The sequence below is a fragment of the Rhinatrema bivittatum genome, chromosome 6 (genome assembly GCF_901001135.1).
Source record: "Rhinatrema bivittatum chromosome 6, aRhiBiv1.1, whole genome shotgun sequence".
Classification (NCBI taxonomy): Eukaryota; Metazoa; Chordata; class Amphibia; order Gymnophiona; family Rhinatrematidae; genus Rhinatrema; species Rhinatrema bivittatum.
The window spans coordinates 255,368,247-255,389,631 of NC_042620.1; the positions used below are offsets into that span (position 1 = coordinate 255,368,247).

At 43.3% G+C, this 21,385-nt stretch overlaps 1 protein-coding gene across 1 annotated transcript in view; it reads right to left on the bottom strand.

Moving 5' to 3' along the window:
* Positions 1–3,226: 3,226 nt before the first annotated feature.
* The window catches only part of LOC115094691 (transmembrane protease serine 9-like), a 98,952-nt gene continuing 80,793 nt past the window's right edge, over positions 3,227–21,385 (bottom strand). The window contains exons 10-12 of the mRNA XM_029607942.1: positions 5,807–6,084; positions 4,039–4,208; positions 3,227–3,850 (exon numbers count right to left, since the gene is read on the bottom strand). Coding sequence (XP_029463802.1) covers positions 3,533–3,850; positions 4,039–4,208; positions 5,807–6,084 — 766 coding nt within the window. The 3' untranslated portion in view covers positions 3,227–3,532. The remainder of the gene's footprint in view (positions 3,851–4,038; positions 4,209–5,806; positions 6,085–21,385) is intronic.

A 21,385-nucleotide genomic window follows, 5' to 3' on the forward strand; every position in this document is an offset into this window, starting at 1 on the left:
GTGGACTAATTGATAAACTGCTTAATTTCATGTATGTGCAAGTTTTAAAATTCGCCTATTTACATACATAAATCAGGGCTTACACTGGTAAGTCCTACATTATTTTCATGCATAAAATATACAAGTGTATATTTTTTAAATAGGTAGAAAAAGTATACGCATTCAATGCATTGATATACTATAGCTGGTTTGAATAGATTGCATGCATTTGCACATTAGCCAATGTGGCAGACCACCATATGTCACTGCCCTTGTCATTAGAACACGCTTTGTAAAGAGCCATCCATACCTTTCAGTCCCTCCCACCCGGAGAGTCTGGATTGGATGCGCTTTGTTTTGCATCGGCCCCTACGAGAGTAAAAGGATTCCCAAGGAGGACACCCTCAGGGAAGATCTGAACTCCCTGTGAGGTGGGGTAAAGAAGGACTTAAAAATTGAAAAAAAAAACCAAACCTAAAATCTCTAAACGACTGATCCTGTTTCCTCCAAAAGGACTTTGTTCTTTTTCTCTCTTCCTTGTATTGTCTTCTGCTTTGTTGCAGGGCATCCTGTCTGCCGGTGGGAGCTCCAGCTTCAGAGACATTTGCTGCTAATCCTGTTTACAGAGAATGTTTGCTTGCACTCCATGGGAGCCTGAAGATGAGTTTATCATCTCTGGAGGGGGTGGACTGTTGTTCAACAAGGACAGCTCTTCTATCAAGAAGGAAGATGTGCTACACCTATGAACTTTATCAGCCCATTGGGGAAGGGACTTATGATTACATTTATTCTCACAGGAGAAATCTTTATGCTAATTTGAGTGCAGTTGATAACAATATTATTGATGTGACCTATTTAAATGTTTTCTCTCTCTCTTTTTTGAGTTTATAAAGTTCTAAAACTTCATTAAAGGGTGTTTGATTTATTTATTTACTACCAGGCACAATAGCCCTCTTTATGAAAAAAGTAATTTACCACTAATGCATTTCCTATTGAGAAAACAGAACAAATAAGTTTGATACAAATGCCCTCATGCTAGTAAAATACCTCACCTCGGTCACACACACAGAACTGACCTTCACCAAGTACAGAAAACCACAAATTATAAATATGGAGACAGAAACTAGAAACTGCAGAGCACCTAACATAGTCCCAGGAACTGCAATAATGCACACAAACTAATCCGCACAAAGTTACACCTGCATTATGGCTTGCACTCCAACAGTAACAACCCTATCTATGAAAAGGTAACACTACAAATATTAAACCAGGCCCTAAAACACCAATATACTTCCTATTAGGAAACAGAACAAGTAAAGCTGAATTACTCTGAAAATAAGCAGAGCCTGTCACTCTATATGTGATGGGAAGGAGTTAATGAGAAGGAGTTTAAAGAGAAGGAGATTAAGGACAGGAGACATTTAAGAGGAAGAGGTTTCTTTTTGGAAAATTAAAGCATTCTAATGCATTCTGTTATGATTAGTGTTCCCTCTTGGAGATGCACTATTATAACTGGGCTAAGATTGAAAAGGAAAAAATTTAATGGCTTTTCCCACAGGGATGGTGGTTGGAGATTTTGGGTTCCCTATATAAAGTAATCTGTTTCCACTCCAGAGGATGGTGAGAGCATTCTACCTCATTCCTGGGTGGTGGAAGCACCCTTATTCATCCAGCTGTGGCAGTGCTGGCCCTCATATAATTAACCTTCATTCATTCTACAGTATAAATGGGCCAAAGGATGTGCATGTAATTTAATGTATTTTTACATGTATCTTGGTCTAATAATTCTGTTCAGCAGCTGTTTTGTAACATTTTTAGTATAGCTTTACAATTATTTCTGTGTGGGGATCTATAACAGCTTGACTTGTTCTGTTTCCTAATAGGAAGTGTATTAGTGTTTAGGGCCTGGTTTAATATTTGTAGTGTTGCCTTTTCATAGATAGGGTTGTTACTGATGGGGTGTGTTCCCTAATACAGGTGTAACTTTGTGCGGATTAGTTTGTGTGCATTATTGCAGATCCTGGGATTATGTTAGGTGCTATATTTCTCTTTCCATTTCTCCAGGTTTGCACTGCATGCAGAGTGGCTTTTTGGTTCTCCATTCCAGTTTCTGTCTCCATATTTATAATTTGTGGTTTTCTGTACTTGGTGAAGGTCAGTTCTGTGTGTGTGACCGAAGTGAGGTATTTTACTAGCATGTAAGCATTTGTATTAATCTTATTTGTTCTGTTTTCTCAATAGGACATGCATTAGTGGTAAATTACTTCTTTTCATAAAGAGGGCTATTGTGCCTGGTAGTAAAGGGAGTTTGTTTTGCTTTTCCTGAGATGTCACCAGAACCAGAATATCTTTTTTTGTATGGCGAGTTGTACAGGGTAATGCCCTAGTTCTGCTCTGCACTCATTGCTGGGGGTCGAGGGGGTTCCTGTGGATGCAGAGTGCATGTTTACATTTAGCCCCATGACAGTCACATGTTCAGTGTGTCACGCATGTGAGAGCCATCTGTCAGGTGTGTCCCGGCCAAAAAAAGGTTGAGAACCACTGCTCTACACCACTTTTCAGGACCCACTGACCAGGTCAGGCCAGGATTGGAATCCTTCAGCATTTGGTTTTATTTTGTGAACCCTACTTGGGATTACATGAGTAAACTATACAGACCACACAAAAATCAAAAGTCTTGTTGAGATTAAAACTGTAATATTTCAAGAAAGGCTGGAGTTGCTGAGGCTCTTTCATTACTGGAATTTTTAAAAGTAGTTCTCTTGCCTTGAAATGACAGTGCACAGACAAATTCTCAAACGGGCCGATACAGTAAAGTGCGCTCCGGCAGAGCGCACTGTTAGCCCACATTTGGCCACGCGTTTTCAACGAGCTATTTTTACCCCTTATACAGTAAGGGGTAATAGCGCGTCGAAAACACACGGCCAACCTCCCCGAAACTAATAGCACCTGCAAAATGCAAATGCATGTTGATGGGCCTAGTAGTCATTCCCGCGCGATCTAGAAAGTAAAATGTGCAGCCAAGCCGCACATTTTTCTTTCAGAAACCCTGCGGGTTGGAAGACGGACGCTCAATTTTGACGGCGTCCGTTTTCCGAACACGTGGCTGTCAGGGGTTCGAGAACCGACGCCGGAAAAATTGAGCATCAGCTGTCAAACCCACTGACAGCCACCGCTTCTGTCAAAAAGGAGGCGCTAGGGACGCGCAAGTGTCCCTAGCGCCTCCTTTTACCGCGGGCCCTCATTTACATATATTTTTTTACTGAATCGCGCGCCCATGAGAGTGGCCTGGGCGCACGTCGGGAGAGTGGGCGCTCTCCGGCTCTCCCGCGGGTTTTTCTGTATCGGCCCGCTAGTGATAAATAAGTTTGATGGATTCAGTCACTGTTTCTCTTCCCTCTGTTTAGAGGTCAGGACTAAGCACACTTGCAGGTGCTGTTCTGAATCTGTCTGTGCCCTCAAGACTCTGCTGGAGATCCTCAGAAATTCCAAAGCCATCTTGGATGTGTTAGATGGTCTCTCAGGAGCCCGGTGTCAAAGCAATATATACCCCCTAGGCTGCGGGTGGATTTAACACCCATCCACCAATGAGGAGGAGAAAGAGGAAAAGAAAGGGGAGGTTAGGCTTGGTGCTGCTGGAGTCGATTGGGGACATCAGGTAAGCCAGGTTGTTCACTGCTGCTGTGATTTTCACGTTCATCACGTTGTCTGCTACATCTGGTACGACCTGCTTGATCCATTCTGTATAAGCGGTGACCTCTGTGTAGACGCCAGGGCGGTTCACCCAGGCACAACCATCTCCAAAACTGACAATGCCAGCCAAGAGCCAGACTCCATCCTGCTCGCAGACAAGGGGACCTCCAGAGTCACCCTGGAAATACAAAAAGAAAACTCAGTCACCCTTTTATCTCCATAATAATTCTCACTTATTAATAATAGAATCACACTATTTTAGCTCTGAAACATAAAATTTAACTTTCTGTTTGAGATGTCAAAGAATTCCTCTTATTAATAGCAGAATGACTCCATTGTAAGTGGTTTTCCCTGGGAGGAACTCACCTGGCATGAATCCTTTTTCCCTTCTTCATAACCTGCACATATCATTCCATCCTGGATTAGCCTTATACTGGTGTCTACACTTGAGTTAATGTGGTAAAGGTAATCACAAGTTATGGTGTCTATGAGGGGGATCATCACCTCCTGGAGAGTCATAGGGAATGCGAGATTCTCTGGGGAAGGAAAAACAAAATATTAAAAATGAGCAATGTCTGCATTAAGAGTTACTATACCATGATATAATAGTGGCATCTGAGTGTATAGAATAATTCATAAATCTATTCTACAGCATAGACACTGTGGGAAATGCACTGATTGGTTTTGTGTTAGAATAGTCCACTATTCTATTCTACAGCATGGATACTGTGAGAAACATGCTCCTCGGTGCTGTGCTAGAATATTCTACACTACAACACCACTACCATGTGAAATGTGATGATTAGTGCAATGACAAAATAATCTACTGTTTTATTTTACAGTGTTGATGCTGCGGGAGATGCATTGATTGGTGCTATGATAGAAAAATTGGCTTTTTAACACAGGCATCGGACCCTCCTCTGGCCCCTGGTATTCTCATAGCCCTCCTCATCCACCCTTCCTTCTCATGCAGCAGACATACAAGAACATTTGGGGAAATAAGGGTGCATTTTTCTAACATTTATGTACAAAACATGAATGACACAGGATGGACAACATACTCAGTATGCCAAAGACCTGGTTCTCCCCAGCTTCATTCTGGAGTTTTATTATCTCCAGAATAAATTCTTTTGTTATCAGCATATCATTTGTCACAGTCCTACTAATTTTCCATATGACAGTCCACACTGGGCAGGCCTGCCCCTCAGCCTGGTCCCAGCTCTGGACCTGCTGCTAACTGGCCTGGTTGATCTTCACAGCTGTCTCACTGTGCCAGGCCCCCTGTCTGTCAACATCCCAGCTGGTTTTGGGATCTACCTTGCTATGTATAACCCACTTCCCATAATTGGTCTTTGTGGTCCTGGCACGGCTCAGTAACTTAATAGTCCTGGAGGGGCTCCTGAAAACATTCTCTGAGCCAAGAGCCCAAGGTTATTAGCACTGCCCCTTCCTTTGTTCATTCTCAGAATAACTTCAGAGTTTGCAATCAATACTATAGGGGACCAGCCAACACGTCTGTCATGAAGAGCCCAAAGAGGCTGGTAATACCCCTCATGAGATAATAAAATGTGTCACCCAGCCAGGGCTTAAATCTTTAAGAACCACTGGTTGCAATGCTTAGAATTCCCCAACACTGAGATCCTCAAGTATCAAAAGATGCAATTACAGACCAAGAAAAAGTGGCAGAAAGATACAGAAACAGCCTTGGGACCCAGTTCCGAAAAGGTGCTTCTGCTGGCCCCCTGACCTCATACTATACCAGGACAAGGAACCGGGACAGGAAGCCAAACTGGGCCTCTCCCTCTTAGAGTGGCGCTTCAGATTTGTTTTACTTCGGCTGGAGTTTCTAATTGCCCTAGCACCATGACAAGAAATTAAGGAGTGGCAAAAACTGAAGGTTATACAGCATTCAGCCTAAAACCTGGCTGAAAAAAAATAACTGGAGCTAAATATTTTATTTCTTTGAGCTGCTGTCTACCAAACCCACCCCTAAAGGATTAACGGGCAAAAAAAAAAAAAAACCCTAGCTAAAAGGGAGGGGGAAAGCTGCAAAAAGACAATTGGAAACCATATGGCATTAGGCCTTTTGTAACATTCATTGGATGTATGCTAGGTGTATTTTATGTCTCCTTACCTCCTGAGTTAACATCTCCCCAGCCTGTCACCCAGCAGAAGAGACCTGCGGGGAACTGGACAGAGGCAGCAGGCAAACAGATGGGGAGGATAAAATCCGTGAAATTCACAGGAATCTGGAGCTCCACCAGTGCAATGTCTCCAATGGAGTACGCATCCCAGGTATAGTTTGAGTTAATTATGACATTTTCCACATCACAAATGATCTCGTTGTTGTTGGAGTAGCCGAGCTGATATGCACCCAGGCGTACTGTGTACACTGAGACTATGAACATGGAACTGAGAGCAAAAAAACAGGTTAGCAGAGAAAAGGAAGTGATTCACCATGCTGCTTACAATGGAATGTTGGTGACATTTATTTATTTGTTCAGTTTTATATACCGTCATTCGGTGCAGCCATCATAACGGTTTACAAAAATCAAACAGAAAATAGACAATTAAAACATAGTTGCATAAATTAACAGGTTTTTTTTTTTGTAATTTTTTTGTAATTGTTTATTGGCAATGCGCATTCTGCTTATAATGGACAATGAACGATGCAACATCCTCTGCCAATAATGGACCGTCAATGGCACAATGCAGCCAGTGACATAGCACGTCAAACAGTTGATGGCAGAAAGCTGTCTGTAACAGAAAGTGAATGATGCAGCACGCTCAGTTAGTTTATTAGTGTAGAGAACCTAAAAGATCTCTGCCAGCAGGAATAGTCCATCTAGTATGGGAGTAATAGAGTTAGTTTTAGTGTGGGATTTAGTCCCCCCCTCGTATGGGAGCTGCAAATGGTGAGCTCTCATCCTACATAAACCCCAGCCACCATTTTACTGTGTGGACTTTTGAGTTGACCCTCCTAGGGGCAGCATGCTCCTTTCCAGTTCCCTCTTGGGTTTTCTTTCCAGGGAAGGGCCCTTGGATCTCTGGAGTGAAATCTTGGTGCAGTGAAGGAGACAGGGCTCTTTCACCTGTTTCACCATTTGCTTGAGAAACCTTTTGGTTACTGAGGAGGAAGTTTTCCACCCTTCCTGTCTCTTATTTGTCTTTTTTCCCCTTTTCTTTGAAGAACTCTCACTTTGTTTTATCTAAGTACCTTAGGGCCCAGGAACTCATTTTTGTCAGTAGGCCTCAATCTTTTTTTTTTAAGCTTTACATCACCACTTAACTGGTTATATTTTTTTGAATATAGCCAGTTAAGACTAAAGCTATCTGCCTAATAATACCCGGATAACTTTACACCAAAGTGGAAATATTCAAAATCTGAGTGGTTAAGTTTAAAATTATCTGGCTACAGTTGGCGGGATAGCTTTAATCAGAGCTATCCAGAATATCCAGGACAAATTATCCCACCAACTGCAGCCAGATAACTTGTCTGCTCACCATTTTACTGAATATTGGGCCCCTAGTGAAGAAAAGTCACAAATGTATTAAATCTCTAATTTGTGAACTTGGACTATGTAAATAGCTCATACTGTAAAGAGACTTTAACAAATTTCATCATCCATCAGTAAAAGTTAAGCTGGAAACCATCAATTGCTTCCAGTGTAATTATTACTGCTGTTTTCAAGAAACTTAAATATGGGATTAAAACTTAAATAATGCTTAGAGCCTAGGAAGTGATCTTCCTTCCTGATAGGGAATCTTGGGCATTAGATTGATTGACAGCATGTGAGGATGTTGATACCTTAAACTCAGAATTGAGGTGTGGTCTATTTTGGTCCTGGGTGGGGACGCTAACCTAGAGGTTACATTTTTATTCTCCATTGACAAGCAGGGCTGAATTAGCCATGACACATGGAATGATATCATCTGACAGCACGGAATGGAGCCTTCTCTCTAAATTCTCAGAACTTTTGCTCTTCTGAGAATGTGCAGGAATTCCCATGTCGGCATTGCATCATGAGCCCCTTTCTTTGTCCAAGCATCAACACAAATGTGTAACCTATCTCTCAGAAATTTTTTTGTAAACTTTTCAATTATTAAGATTCTCACTACTTTGGCAGGCCCTGAAACAGCACTTTTCAGTACTATTTAAAAGAAAAAAAAAGAAAACTTTTCTTCACATTATGTCTAGCTCCTAGAAGCCCACAGTAAATGGTTTCAAAGACTGTATATGTGGTAGGAAGATGTCCATTAATGATGGGCATGACCTCTGTTAACATTTCCTTAAACCAGATCACAACCAGGAAAATAGCTACCATTGTGGCCTAAGGCCTGGAAAATGAAGGAGCTGCCTAAGACTCTAAAGAGCCACACTCGATCCTCTTCAGCCTTTCCTCATAGGGGAACTGTTCCATCCCCTTTATCATTTTGGTCACCCTTCTCTGTATCTTCTCTAGTGCAGCTATATCTTTTTTGAGATGTGGTGACCAAAAATGTACACAGTATTCAAGGTGCGGTCTCATCATGGAGCAATACAGAGGCATTATGACATTTTCCGTTTTATTCACCATTCCCTTCCTAATAATTCCTAACATTCTGTTTGCTTTAACTGCTGCAGCACACTGAGCCGACAATTCCAATGTATTATCCACTATGATGCCTAGATCTCTTTCCTGAGTAGTAACTCCAAATATGGAACCAAACATCGTGTAACTACTGTTACGGTCCCGGTCGCGAGTGCCACGACCAGGCCCTTACCTCCGACTTTCTGGACTCGTCTCCACTTCTGGTGGCCCAGTTCCCGGCCTGTTGGGTGGCATCCCTGCGGGGGCAACACCGCCGATGACTCCCAGATGGATGCCTGCATTTATGTCTTCCGCTTTTCCCCACTCCTTTTTATACATACCTGATCCCTAACTAAGCCTAGTACAAGAACAACAAATTTTGAATTATACATTTACTAGACTTTTATCACTTATGACCTTCATTACTATGTAATCCAATCCAATTCTTATCTACCTTGATTACTATGTAATTTAAATTGTATATTTAGTTTTTCTTCTCACTATTACTTAAAGTTGCTTAAATGTTCATTGTTCCATGTAAGGCCGTCTGGCAAGTTTCTGTTCTTTGTAAACCGGTTTGATTTGCATCTAATGTAGGAAGATCGGTATAAAAAAACAAAAAATAAATAAATAAATAAATAGGTGCGCGAGCGCAACTTGGGCATTTTTCTAGGCCCATTCCCACCATTGGTAGCTCCGCCCAGTTCCTGACGTCAGATGCCGCGGCCTAGATAAGCCGGCCGCGGACATCCAGACTTTGCCTTGCAACGGGGTTACCTTGCTGTTCCCAGTTGCTTCGAGCCCCGGAGTGGGTTGCCTGTCTCGAATTCGCTCCGTACCTGCCTGCTTGTTACAGAACCTGCTTGCTACAGAACCTGCCTGCCTGCCTGCTTGCTACAGAGCCTGCCTGCCTGCCTGGCCTGCCTGCCTGCTTGCTACAGAGCCTGCCTCCCTGCCTGCCTGCTTGCTACAGTTCCTGCCTGGTTCCAGTACCCGTGTCCTGCTACAGTTCCTGCCTGGTTCCAGTACCCGAGTCTTGTTACAGTCCTGCTACTGTTCCTGCCTGGTTCCAGTTCCCGAGCCCTGCTACTGTATCAGTCTGGTTCCAGTTCTTCAGTCTGCCTGTTCCTGTCCCGGTTCCACTACTCGCCTAAGTTCCAGCGGCCGGGTCCCTATGGGCTCCTCCCGGGGGGGGGCTTCGGTCTCCAGGGTGAATGAACCTCACCTAAGTCCCAGCGGCTGGGCTCCTACAGGCTTCTCCTGGGGGAGCTCCAGCTTCCAGGGTGAAGAGTATTGTCCACAGCCTGCCTGACATTTGCCTCCCGACCTGCTTATTAACAGAGATACTTGAATACCTTCTCCCAGTCTAAGGGTCCACTAAATAGAGACTCCATAACAACTACAGCATGGGTTATTTTTCCCTATATGCATCACCTTGCACTTGTCCACATTAAATTTCATCTGCCATTTTGGATGCCCAATCTTCTAGTCTCACAAGGTCCTCCTGCATTTATCACAATCCACTTGTGATTTAACTATGCTGAATAATTTTGTATCATCTGCAAATTTGATAACCTTACTCATCGTATTCCGTTCCAGATCATTTATAAATATATTGAAAAGCACCGGTCCAAGTACAGATTCCTGAGGCACTTCACTGCCCAGTTCCCTCCACTGAGAAAATTGTCCATTTAATCCTACTCTCTGTTTCCTGTCCTTTAACCAGTTTGAAATCCTCAAAAGGTATTTCTTTCTATCCCATGATATTTTAGTTTTCTTAGAAGCCTCTCATAAAGGACTTTGTCAAATGCCTTCTGAAAATCTAAATACACTACATCTTCTGGTTCACCTTTATCTACATGTTTATTAACTCCTTCAAAAAAATGAAGCAGATTTATGAGGCAAGACTTCCCTTGGGTAAGTCCGTGTTGACTGTGTTCCATTAAATCATGTCTACTTATATATTCTTTGATTTTATTCTTTAAACAGTTTTCACCACCTCCTCTGGAAGGGCATTCCAGGCATCCACTGCCCTCGCCATGAAGAAATATTTTCTGACATTGGTTCTGAGGCGTCCTCCTTGGAGTTTCATTTTGTGACCCCTAGTTCTACTGATTTGCTGTTGAAGCAGAGAGCAATGTTTGAGTTGCATCAAAATAATAGTCTTATTGGTTAAGAGTAGTAACCGCCGCATCAGCAAGTTACCTCTTCACTTGTTTCCCCAGACTGTAAAAGTTGTGGCCCTCGGTTGCTGGGTGAATCCAATTCCCCTTTTCCCCCTACCGTTGAAGCAGAAAGCAATGTTTGAGTTGCATTAACAGTATCAAGGCTTATTGGTTAAGGGTAATAACCAACGCACCATCAACTTACTCCATGCATTCTTTTCTTCATTTCCATCCTTCAGCCTTTAGGGTTCCATAGTATTTATCCCATGCCCTTTTGAATTCTTTCACTGTTTTGGTTTTCACCACCTCCTCTGGAAGGGCATTCCAGGCATCCACTGCCTTCGCCATGAAGAAATATTTTCTGACGTTGGTTCTGAGGCATCCTCCTTGGAGTTTCATTTCGTGACCCCTAGTTCTACTGATTTCTTTCCAATGGAAAAGGTTTGGTGCTTGCACATCATTAAAACCTTTTAGGTATCTGAAGGTCTGTAACACATCACCCCTCTGCCTCCTCTCTTCCAGGGTATACATGTTCATATCCTTCAGTCTCTCCTCATAGGTTTTCTGATACCGACCCCCACACCATTTTGGTAGCTCTTCTTTGTTCCGCCTCCATCCTGTCTCTATCCCATTTGAAATAAGGGCTCCAGAATTAAACACAATACTCCAGGTGAGGCCTCACCAAGGACCTGAACAAGGTCAACACCACCTCCATTTTCTTACTAGTTGTGCCTCTCTCTATGCAGCCCAGCATTCTTCTGGCTTTAGCTATCGCCTTGACACATTGCATTGCCATCTTCAGATCGCCAGAAACTATCACCCTAAGGTCCTGCTCTTGGTCCGTGTGTTCCGTTCGGAGTTAACAGTCTGCTTGGAGTTAGCAATCTGTTGTTAATTAGAAGAGTTGTGGGTGGATCCTTGGACCGGTGGCAGATGACCATGCCCCCGGGGGAAGATCCCGAGAGAGACCACCGATCAGGCTCAGAGTATGGAGACAGACACACACTAGTTCTTTTATTAGATAGTATATTGAACCACCTGAGGTGGCAGTAGTGAGCTGGAATGTCCAGCTGGGCTATAGTCCCTCAGATACTGGAACAGCGATCCCTGGAGGCTGAGTTGTAGAGAAACTGAAATGTAGTGAGTAGGCAGGGTATGCAGAGTTCATGTACCGAATCTGATGGTAACACTCACATTATGTCTCATAGAAGCCCAGGAGCTGGAATGTATAGGCCCTCGAGGATCGAGTACCTGGTTCCAGGGAAAGCTCTGAGAGAGCGATGGTAACTCACTGATGTAGTTGGCAGTGATGACTTCCAGGCAGAAGAGAGTACCGAGTAAGTCTGGGAACGAGGGCCCTTGAGGAGCGAGTACCGGTTCCAGACTGTCACCTGAAAAACAAAGAAGAGAGCGAGGCCCCCGAGGAGCGGGCACCCCTAGTAAGTCCGAGGAGGCAGAGTAGCTTAGGTAGAGTAACCCTTGCTATCTCAATCTGTTAGCAAATTCTAAGACCTTATATATCCGTCGCGGGTGACGTCATCTTCGGGGGACGCCCCCGAGGTTCGCGCCATCGCCGGTACTTCAGTCGGGGCCGTGCCGCGCGCGTGCTCCTAGGCCTCCAGGAGACATGGCGGTTTGCAGCATCTAGCTGGTCCGGGGACACCGGAGGACTTTGGCAGAAGAATGCTGCGGCATCCTATCTTTCTGCGGCGAAGAGGGAGGCGCCAAAGATGTAAGGAGGGCGGAGAGAGGGCGTCGGGAACCGACGGACACAACACCATGCACATCAGCCTTCCCCCCTCCCCCCAATCTCATACCACTCTTTTGGATTATCGTATCTCAGATACATGATTCTGCGCTTCTTGGCATTGAATCCCAGCTGCCAAATCTTCGACCACTCTTCAAGCCTTCGTAAATCACTTTTCATTCTGTCTACTCCTTCTGGCGTGTCCACTCTGTTGCAGATCTTGGTATCATCTACAAATAGACAAACTTTACCTTCTATCCATTCTGCAATGTTGCTCACAAAGATATTGAACAGAACCAGTCCCAATACCGATCCCTGTGGCACTCCACTTAACACGGCTCTCTCTTCAGAGTAGGTTCCATTAACCATTACATGCTGTCTCCTATCAGTCAACCAGTTTGTAATCCATTCCACCAACTTGCGCTCACACCGAAGCTTCTCATTTGGTTCATAAGCCTCCTATGTGGAAAGGTATCAAAAGCTTTGCTGAAATCCATATAGATGACACCGAGTGCTCTTCCTCGATCCAATTCTTTAGTCACCCAATTGAAAAAATCAATCATATCTCTGACAGGACCTTCCTCTGGTGAATCCATGCTGCCTCGGGTCCAGCAATTTAGCAGATTGTAGATAGTTCAGCAGTGTCTCCATTAATTTTCCCACCACTGAATTGAGGCTAACTGGCCTGTAGCTTCCAGCCTCCTCTCTGCTACCATTCTTATGAATCAGGACCTCAACCGCTCTTCTCCAGTCTCAAGGCACCACTCCTGTTTCCAGAGATCTATTGAACAGGTTATTTAGCAGACCCGCCAGGACATCTCTGAGTTCATGTAGTATCCTGGGATGTACCTTATCCGGCCCAATGGCCTTGTCCACATTCAGTTTTCCTAGCTCTTCTCATTACTACACTCCTCAAAAGGAGTTGTGTCTAGCCCATGCCCTTCTACGGTCTTGTCAACCAACAACGGTCCTTCTCCAGGGTCTTCTTTAGTGAACACAGAACTGAATAATTTGTTTAATTTTTCCGCCATTTCCTTGTCTGTCTTGGCACATTGCTCCACGTCACCTTTCAATTTCACTATACCATTTCGGGCTTTCCTTCTCTCTCTTAAATATCTGAAAAATGTTTTGTCACCTCTCTTTATCTCATAAGAACATAAGAAAATACCATACTGGGTCAGACCAAGGGTCCATCAAGCCCAGCATCCTGTTTCCAACAGTGGCCAATCCAGGCCATAAGAACCTGGCAAGTACCCAAAAACTAAGTCTATTCCATGTTACCATTGCTAATGGCAGTGGCTATTCTCTAAGTGAACTTAATAGCAGGTAATGGACTTCTCCTCCAAGAACTTATCCAATCCTTTTTTAAACACAGCTATACTAACTGCACTAACCACATCCTCTGGCGACAAATTCCAGAGTTTAATTGTGCGTTGAGTAAAAAAGAACTTTCTCCGATTAGTTTTAAATGTGCCCCATGCTAACTTCATGGAGTGCCCCCTAATCTTTCTACTATCCGAAACAGTAAATAACCGATTCACATCTACCCGTTCTAGAACTCTCATGATTTTAAACACCTCTATCATATCCCCCTCAGTCTCTTCTCCAAGCTGAAAAGTCCTAACCTCTTTAGTCTTTCCTCATAGGGGAGTTGTTCCATTCCCCTTATCATTTTGGTAGCCCTTCTCTGTACCTTCTCCATCGCAATTATATCTTTTTTGAGATGCGGCGACCAGAATTGTACACAGTATTCAAGGTGCGGTCTCACCATGGAGCGATACAGAGGCATTATGACATTTTCCGTTTTATTCACCATTCCCTTTCTAATAATTCCCAACATTCTGTTTGCTTTTATGACTACCGCAGCACACTGTACCTACGATTTCAATGTGTTATCCACTATGATGCCTAGATCTCTTTCTTGGGTTGTAGCACCTAATATGGAACCCAACACTGTGTAATTATAGCATGGGTTATTTTTCCCTATATGCATCACCTTGCACTTATCCACATTAAATTTCATCTGCCATTTGGATGCCCAATTTTCCAGTCTCACAAGGCCTTCCTGCAATTTATCACAATCTGCTTGTGATTTAACTACTCTGAACAATTTTGTGTCATCTGCAAATTTGATTATCTCACTCGTCGTATTTCTTTCCAGATCATTTATAAATATATTGAAAAGTAAGGGTCCCAATACAGATCCCTGAGGCACTCCACTGTCCACTCCCTTCCACTGAGAAAATTGTCCATTTAATCCTACTCTGTTTCCTGTCTTTTAGCCAGTTTGCAATCCATGAAAGGGCATCACCACCTATCCCATGATTTTTTACTTTTCCTAGAAGCCTCTCATGAGGAACTTTGTCAAACACCTTCTGAAAATCCAAGTATACTATATCTACCAAGTATACTATATCTATCTCATGGGCAATCCTTTCTTCTGCTTGACATTTTGCTTTTCTGATTTCTTTCTTTGTCTCCCTCATTTTCACCAGGTATTGATCCCTGTGTTCCTCTTTTTGGGAACCTTTATACTTCTTGAATGCTGATCTTTTTGCCTTTATTTTTGCAGTCACCTCCTTTGAGAACCAAATTGGTTTATTTTCTCCCCTATTTCACCTTTCCTCTAGGGTATACATGTTTAGCTCTTTAAATCTATCTCCATATTCTTTAGAATAAAGACCACTGACCATTTTAGTGGCCACCCTCTGGCCTGACTCCATCTTTTTTATATCCTTTTGAAGATGAGGTCTCCAGAATTGTATGCAGTATTCCAAGTGAGGTCTTACCAGGACCAGGGGTGGATCGGCCTATTGAGAGATTGGGCATCCCCCGGTGGGCCGGTCATACTGGTCATGTGGTTGTCATGTCAGCTTCTGCTGAGAGGGTTTGCCGAGGTACAAGGTCTTTGGGATAGCCGCGATGGAGCCCAACCCGATGTGGCCTGAGGGAGTCTCGGCAGAGCCGCTACGGAGTCCAATCTGTTGCTGCTTGAGGGAGGTCTCAGCGGGGCCTAGATGGAGCCCAACCCAACGCGGCTCGAGGGAGGTCTCACTGAGGCTGCAACGGAGTCCAACTCGCCACTGCCCAAGGGAGTCCTCAGTGGGGCCTCGATGGAGCCCAACCCAACATGGCTTGAGGGAGGTCTCGGTGAAGCTGCAATGGAGCCCAACCCACCGCTGCCCAAGGGAGGCCTTGGCGGGGCCTTGATTGCGTCCAACTCGATGCAGCCCGAGGGAGGTCTCGGCAGGGCCATGACAGAGCCCAACCTGAAGTAAGGTCTGCGCAATCAGCAGAAGGGCGTATCTGGTGATTCCAGGGTGACCTCCTCCCACCTCCCCTCTGGTAGTAAATAAGGAGTCACACAGGCACGGCCAAGGCCCAGAAGAAAGGAGGATGCCTGAAAGGTGTGTGTGTGTGTATAAGAGAAAGAGAGCCTGTATGTGTGCATGAGAAAGAGCACCTGCATGTGTGTGAGAGCAGCATGTGTGTATGAGAGTGAGTGACAGCCTGCATGTGTGTATGAAAGAGAAAAAACCTGCATGTCTATATGAGAAAGCACCTGCATATGTGCATGAGAGTGAGAGCCTGCATGTCTGTATGAGGAAGAGAGAGAGCCTGCATATCTGCATGAGAGAGAGAGAGTCTGCATGTGTATATGAAAAAGAGAGAGCCTATATATGTGCATGAAAGTGCCTGTGTGTGTATCAGATAGAACGACTATGTGTATATAGGAGAGAGCGCTTGAATGTGTATGAGAGCCGCAGTGTATGAGAGATAAAGTGTGCCTGCATGTGTGCGTGAGAGCCTTTGGATGTGTATGAGAGAGAGCTTGCATGTGTGAGACTGCATGTGTATATGAGAAACAGAAAGATCCTAAATGTGTGTGTGAGAGCCTGCATGTATATGAAAGAGAGAGTGCCAATGTATATGAAGGAGAGAGAGAGAGAGGATAAATATTGTGTGGCCCCCTTCACCCAAATTCACAAAAATCTCTGGGAAATCAAAAGATACCAGGTATTTATTTATTTAATGGTATGGAAATCTGGAGAATTTTTAATTATGTAAGTATTTGTTATTTTACATTTTGGGGTATTATTTCATGTGTCTGCTATTTTGAAATAGTTTATTGGTGTTTGGGAGATATTAGAACAAGTTTATGTGACTTTTTAAATCATTAGGAGCCCAATATTGAAAGATGGCTTTAAGTAACTTGGGCCTTGATTTACTAAGGCTTTTCTCCCATTCTGTGTCTATGGGAAAATTGCTTAGTGAATTGGGCCCTTGGCCGGATATAATTTATCCGACATACAGGGTCATTCATCAAACCGTGTTAGGGCCTTATTGCATGCGTTAGGGCCTTATCAAGGGTGACAATGCTCTATCGCATGCGATACTAGCTGCATTGTGGTGGTACTATTCAAATTAGTGGAAGGAGAGGAGTGTGGGTGGGGTAATGTCCCAGCAGCGCTGTGGGCCATAATGTTTTACACATTATCGCTGGCAGCACCGCGGGAAATAACTACACCTTTTCCTGTGGTGCTATGGGTGCGAAAGTGTGCAGCCTGGCCGCAACTGCATCGGGTGAAAACGCAGAATATAGCAGAATGACGAATCTAGGCCTAAATTACATAGTATATTCAGGAGCACGGCTATATTGCTGAATATACGCATATATATTTCTACTTAGCCGTATAAATTATAACCGTCTACTGTAGCTGGTTAACTTATGCGGCCAAGACCTAATATTGCTATTTAGCTGCATAAGTTATGTAGCTTTGCGCACTGCCCGCCCACAACTTGTGCAGCTAACTTTTTAGCCATATAAGAAACTTATGTGGTTAAGCAGAGCTGCTGAACATAAGCGCATATTCAGCAACCGCTACTTAACCACATAACTCCTGCTTATCTGGCTAAGTAGCGCTGAACGCACTTTGAATATCAGGCCCCCCCTATGTTTGTTGGCAGTTTTAACATTTTATTTCTTTTCATGGTTTTAATATTATGAATGATGTATTATCTCTTGATTTTATTGCTTGATGTTTTGTGAGGAGTGATTATTTTTCTGTTTTTCCATTGTTGCCCTGCATAATACTGCATGTTTGTGAGCAAGAGAGAACTAGTGAGCCAATGAGCATATGTTTGAGCAAGAGGACTATTTAAGTCAGTGGGCCTCTGTGTGAGTGTAAAAGGAAGCGATTGAGCCAGTAGAATGAATTAGTGAACATGTGTGTGAGCATGTATATAAAAAAGCATGAGTGAGCTAGCCAGCATGTGTATGAAAAAGAGCATGAGTATGTGACACAGTGAGTATGTCTGTGCGAGAGAGCATGTGAGCCAGTGAGTATATATGAGAGAGAGCGCGTGATCTAGTGAGCATGTGTGTGTGAGAGAGAAGAAAGTTTGTGCATATCTCCCACCCCTTACTAATCCATGAAATTCTCAGGATGACTGGAATCTAAAATTCCTAGGTGCAGAGAGCAGGGGATTTATTTTAGCTTTAATTTTAATTATTGGGTGTTGTTTGGTAAACTAAATTAAAAAACAATGTTTCATGTTTGTAATCATTAGATGTTCTTTTCATCAGCTCTTTTGAAATATTTATTCTTTTTTTGAGTTTGGTTTTACTATTTTGATTGATTTTTTTATTTCTTGATGTTATTGTTTAATGTCTAGAAAGGAATGATATTTGTTTTTCCATTCCTTTTTTTTTAAATTTGTAACTTTTATTTTATTGGGGTAGAATTAAACAGTAGATACAAAACTACCATGTTTGACATATCCCTTTTGCAAGGGAGCATAAAAAACATACATAGTGTTACATGTAACAAGCTCCATTACGAACATGATATGATAACTGCAACCCCTAATATACAGAATAATATAAAAAAAAAAAACATCCCCTTCCCCCCTCCCACTTCCTTATATAAATCGAATAGCATTAACTCCACATACTCATCATATATTCATATAAAGGAATATATATATATATATCTGACTCAGTTTGCAAGTACACAATATCGCATAATGGACCCCTCTTGGGGACTCAAAAGTCCGCACCCCCAGCTGGAAAATTACAATGGGCCCTTTTCATTGAATCAGCAAGTCCACCCCTAACAGTTATATTTATTTGGAGATGTTTACTAACCATGCCTCATAGCCTTGCCAGACTTTCTGAAACTTATGGGTGGTCTTATGTTTGTGCGCTGTTATTTTCCCTAAGGTATGCATGTTTAACACTCGTGTCTGAATGTCCTGAAGCGATGGTACTCGAGAGTCCCTCCAATGAAATGCTAATGCACAACGTGTCGCAGTTACTACATATTTAATAAAAAGATTTTGATAAATCGACCTGTCTGATAATTCTTTATTTAATAAGGCCTGAGATGGAGTGAGAGAGAGCACCCCTCCAAGAAGATTAGTCAACCACAGCGAAATGCTCTGCCAGACACCCTGCACCCGAGGACAGGTCCACCACATGTGGAAAAACGTTCCTCATTGCTGACATTGCTTCCAACAGTACCCTGTGTGTTCTGAATGCATATGGCTTAACTGTGCTGGTGATAAATACCACCTATAAAGGAGTTTATAGCCATTCTCTATATGATGGGTCGAAATTAACCCCTTTCCTACTCCCTGGGCGATCTTTTTCCATTCCTCAATTGGCCATGTCTCCTGTAAATCCCTTTCCCAAGCAACTATATGTGAAGCCGTCAGGTGGAGCTCCCCTGCATACAAAGATTATAAAGCTTGGAGATGTGGAGATTATAAAGATTATAAAGCTTGGAGAGGTGGAGCTCCCCTGCATACAAAGATTATAAAGCTTGGAGATGTGTTTACAGACCTTATCAGCGTGCATACAGAGAGACTCTATAGGCGGAATCCCCAACGATAACTCCCTCACTACCTGTGCTTGAGATAAAAAATGACGAATCTGCATGTACTTATATAGGTCCCTATCAGTTAGGCAGTACCTCTCTTGGAGGAGTGGAAATGGTACCATCCTCCCCGGCTCCCATACATGAAAATATTTGATGTATACCCTTACGCTGCCATTCTCTAAAAGCCTGGGAGGCTATCGTCAGAGAAAAAGATAAGTGATGGAAAAGGTGGGTACTGAAATACAAAGATCTAGCTCCCAACAGTATTGGGCGCCATTGTTTCCACACTTGAAGGGTAACCCTCACAGACTCTGGTAAAGCCACCTTAGGGTTTGTTTTTCCATTCCATACAAAGTCTGGCTTGTTGCAGTTTCAAGTTCAGCTTTTGTTTGCATATTTCTATTTATACTTTATTATCTCTTCATTTACTATTTGGTGAGGGCCTGTCTGTGTTCTACCTGTGTGAGAGAGGTGAGGTATTCCGCTAGCATGTTGCAATGCTCCCTCCAAGGAGTGACTAGGTGTGTGCACATTTTTTTCGTGTGAGCAACAATTTGTTTAAACAACAATTTTTGAGTGCTAGCATTAGCATTCCATTTCTGTATATAGCACAAAAGAAAAATTTAAATGAACAATCATATAAAACCTGTGAGCAATTCTCTGAAATGTATTAGCAATTGCTCATGTGCTGTTGAGTTTGGTGGTCCAAGGGCTCCTCTCATGGACCCCAGCAACCACCCGCCACTGCTGCCAGGCTGCTTGACCTCTAAGAGCGGTGGGAGGCCAAGTCGCAATGCGGCAGGAAGCCACTCTCGATCAGCATGGCAGGACACCACTCACGTGCTCAACCTTAATGGGCCAGCGATGGGAAATCCCAAGTGCCCTTCAATGATGTCACTCTTCAGGCCTTTAAAAGGCCTCTGCAGATGCTTCTCCAGTAACTCAGCAACAGGTCTCCCTACAGCCTGTGTAGAGTGAGTTGCTTCAGCGTTCCCAAGTTCCTGGTCTTCTTCGTGTCTTCAGTTCCTGGTCTTCATCTTGGTTTTCAGTTCTTGTGGTCTTCATCTTGTCCATCAGAGCTTAATATCGTTGCGATATTAAGTAGGAGGAAAAACTAAAGTCATTTAATAAAAAAAAAAAAGTTTAAAAAATAGCGCCAGCAGTTGGGTGCAGGAAACGGACACTCAATTGAGAAATGTCCGTTTCCTGAACCCCTGGCTGTGTGGCATTTAGGAAAACCAACACCAATAAACTTGCCATCGGATTTCCTAACTGGCAGAAGGCCGACGCACTCAGGCTCTCCTTAGCAAGGAGGCACTAAGGTGTGCAAGCAACCCTAGCGCCTCCTTGCTAACGTGACCCCCTAATTTAATTATTGCATGGTGCCCCCAGTGGGGGTACCTGGTGGCGCATTAAGAAAGAAGGCACTGACTATTCAGCTCCCGCTTTCTGTGCCAAAATATTGCATCGGCCACAAAGACCCCAGGCAGGCCCCCATTCATTCTCATACACACATACACACACACACACACACACACACACACACACACACACCAAAGGTAGGCACTCATTCTCTCTCTCATCCAAACATAGACAGGTTAGGGCTGTTGAGCTTGGAGAAGAGATGGCTGCAGGGGGATATGATAGAGGTCTGCAGAATCATGAAATGATTTGAATACGTAAATGTAAATAGGTTATTTACTCTCTCAGACAATAAAAGAACTAGGAGGCACTCCATGAAGTTAGCAAGTAGCTCATTTAAAACAAATCAGAGAAATTCTTTTACTCTCAATGTATAATTAAACTCTGGATTTCTTTGCCAGAAGATGTGGTTAAGGCAGTTAGTGTAACTGGGTTTAAAAACGATTTGGATAAGTTCCTAGAGGAGAAGTCCATAAACTGCTATTAATCAATAAGGAATAGTAGCTTGGGATCTATATAATGTTTGGGTACTTGCCAAGTACTTGTGACTTGGATTAGCCACTGCTGGAAACAGGATGCTGGGCTTGATGGACCCTTGGTCTGACCCACTATGGAATGTCTTATGTTGTTAAGGCAGCTAGTGCAGCTGGGTTTAAAAAAAGTTTCGATAAGTTCTTGGAAGAACTGCTATTAATCAAAAGGAAATAGCCACTGCCTGGTGCTCACATTAGTAGCATGGGATCGATTTAATGTTTGGGTACTTTTAACTTGGATTGACAGCTGTTGGATACAAGATACTGGACTTGATGGACCCTTGGTCTGACTCAGTATAGCATATCTTATGTTCTTATGTCCTTAATTAGCCATGCTAAATACCTGTCACCTTCCTGGCAAGTCGAGTACTTAACTAGACTTACTCTAAAATCG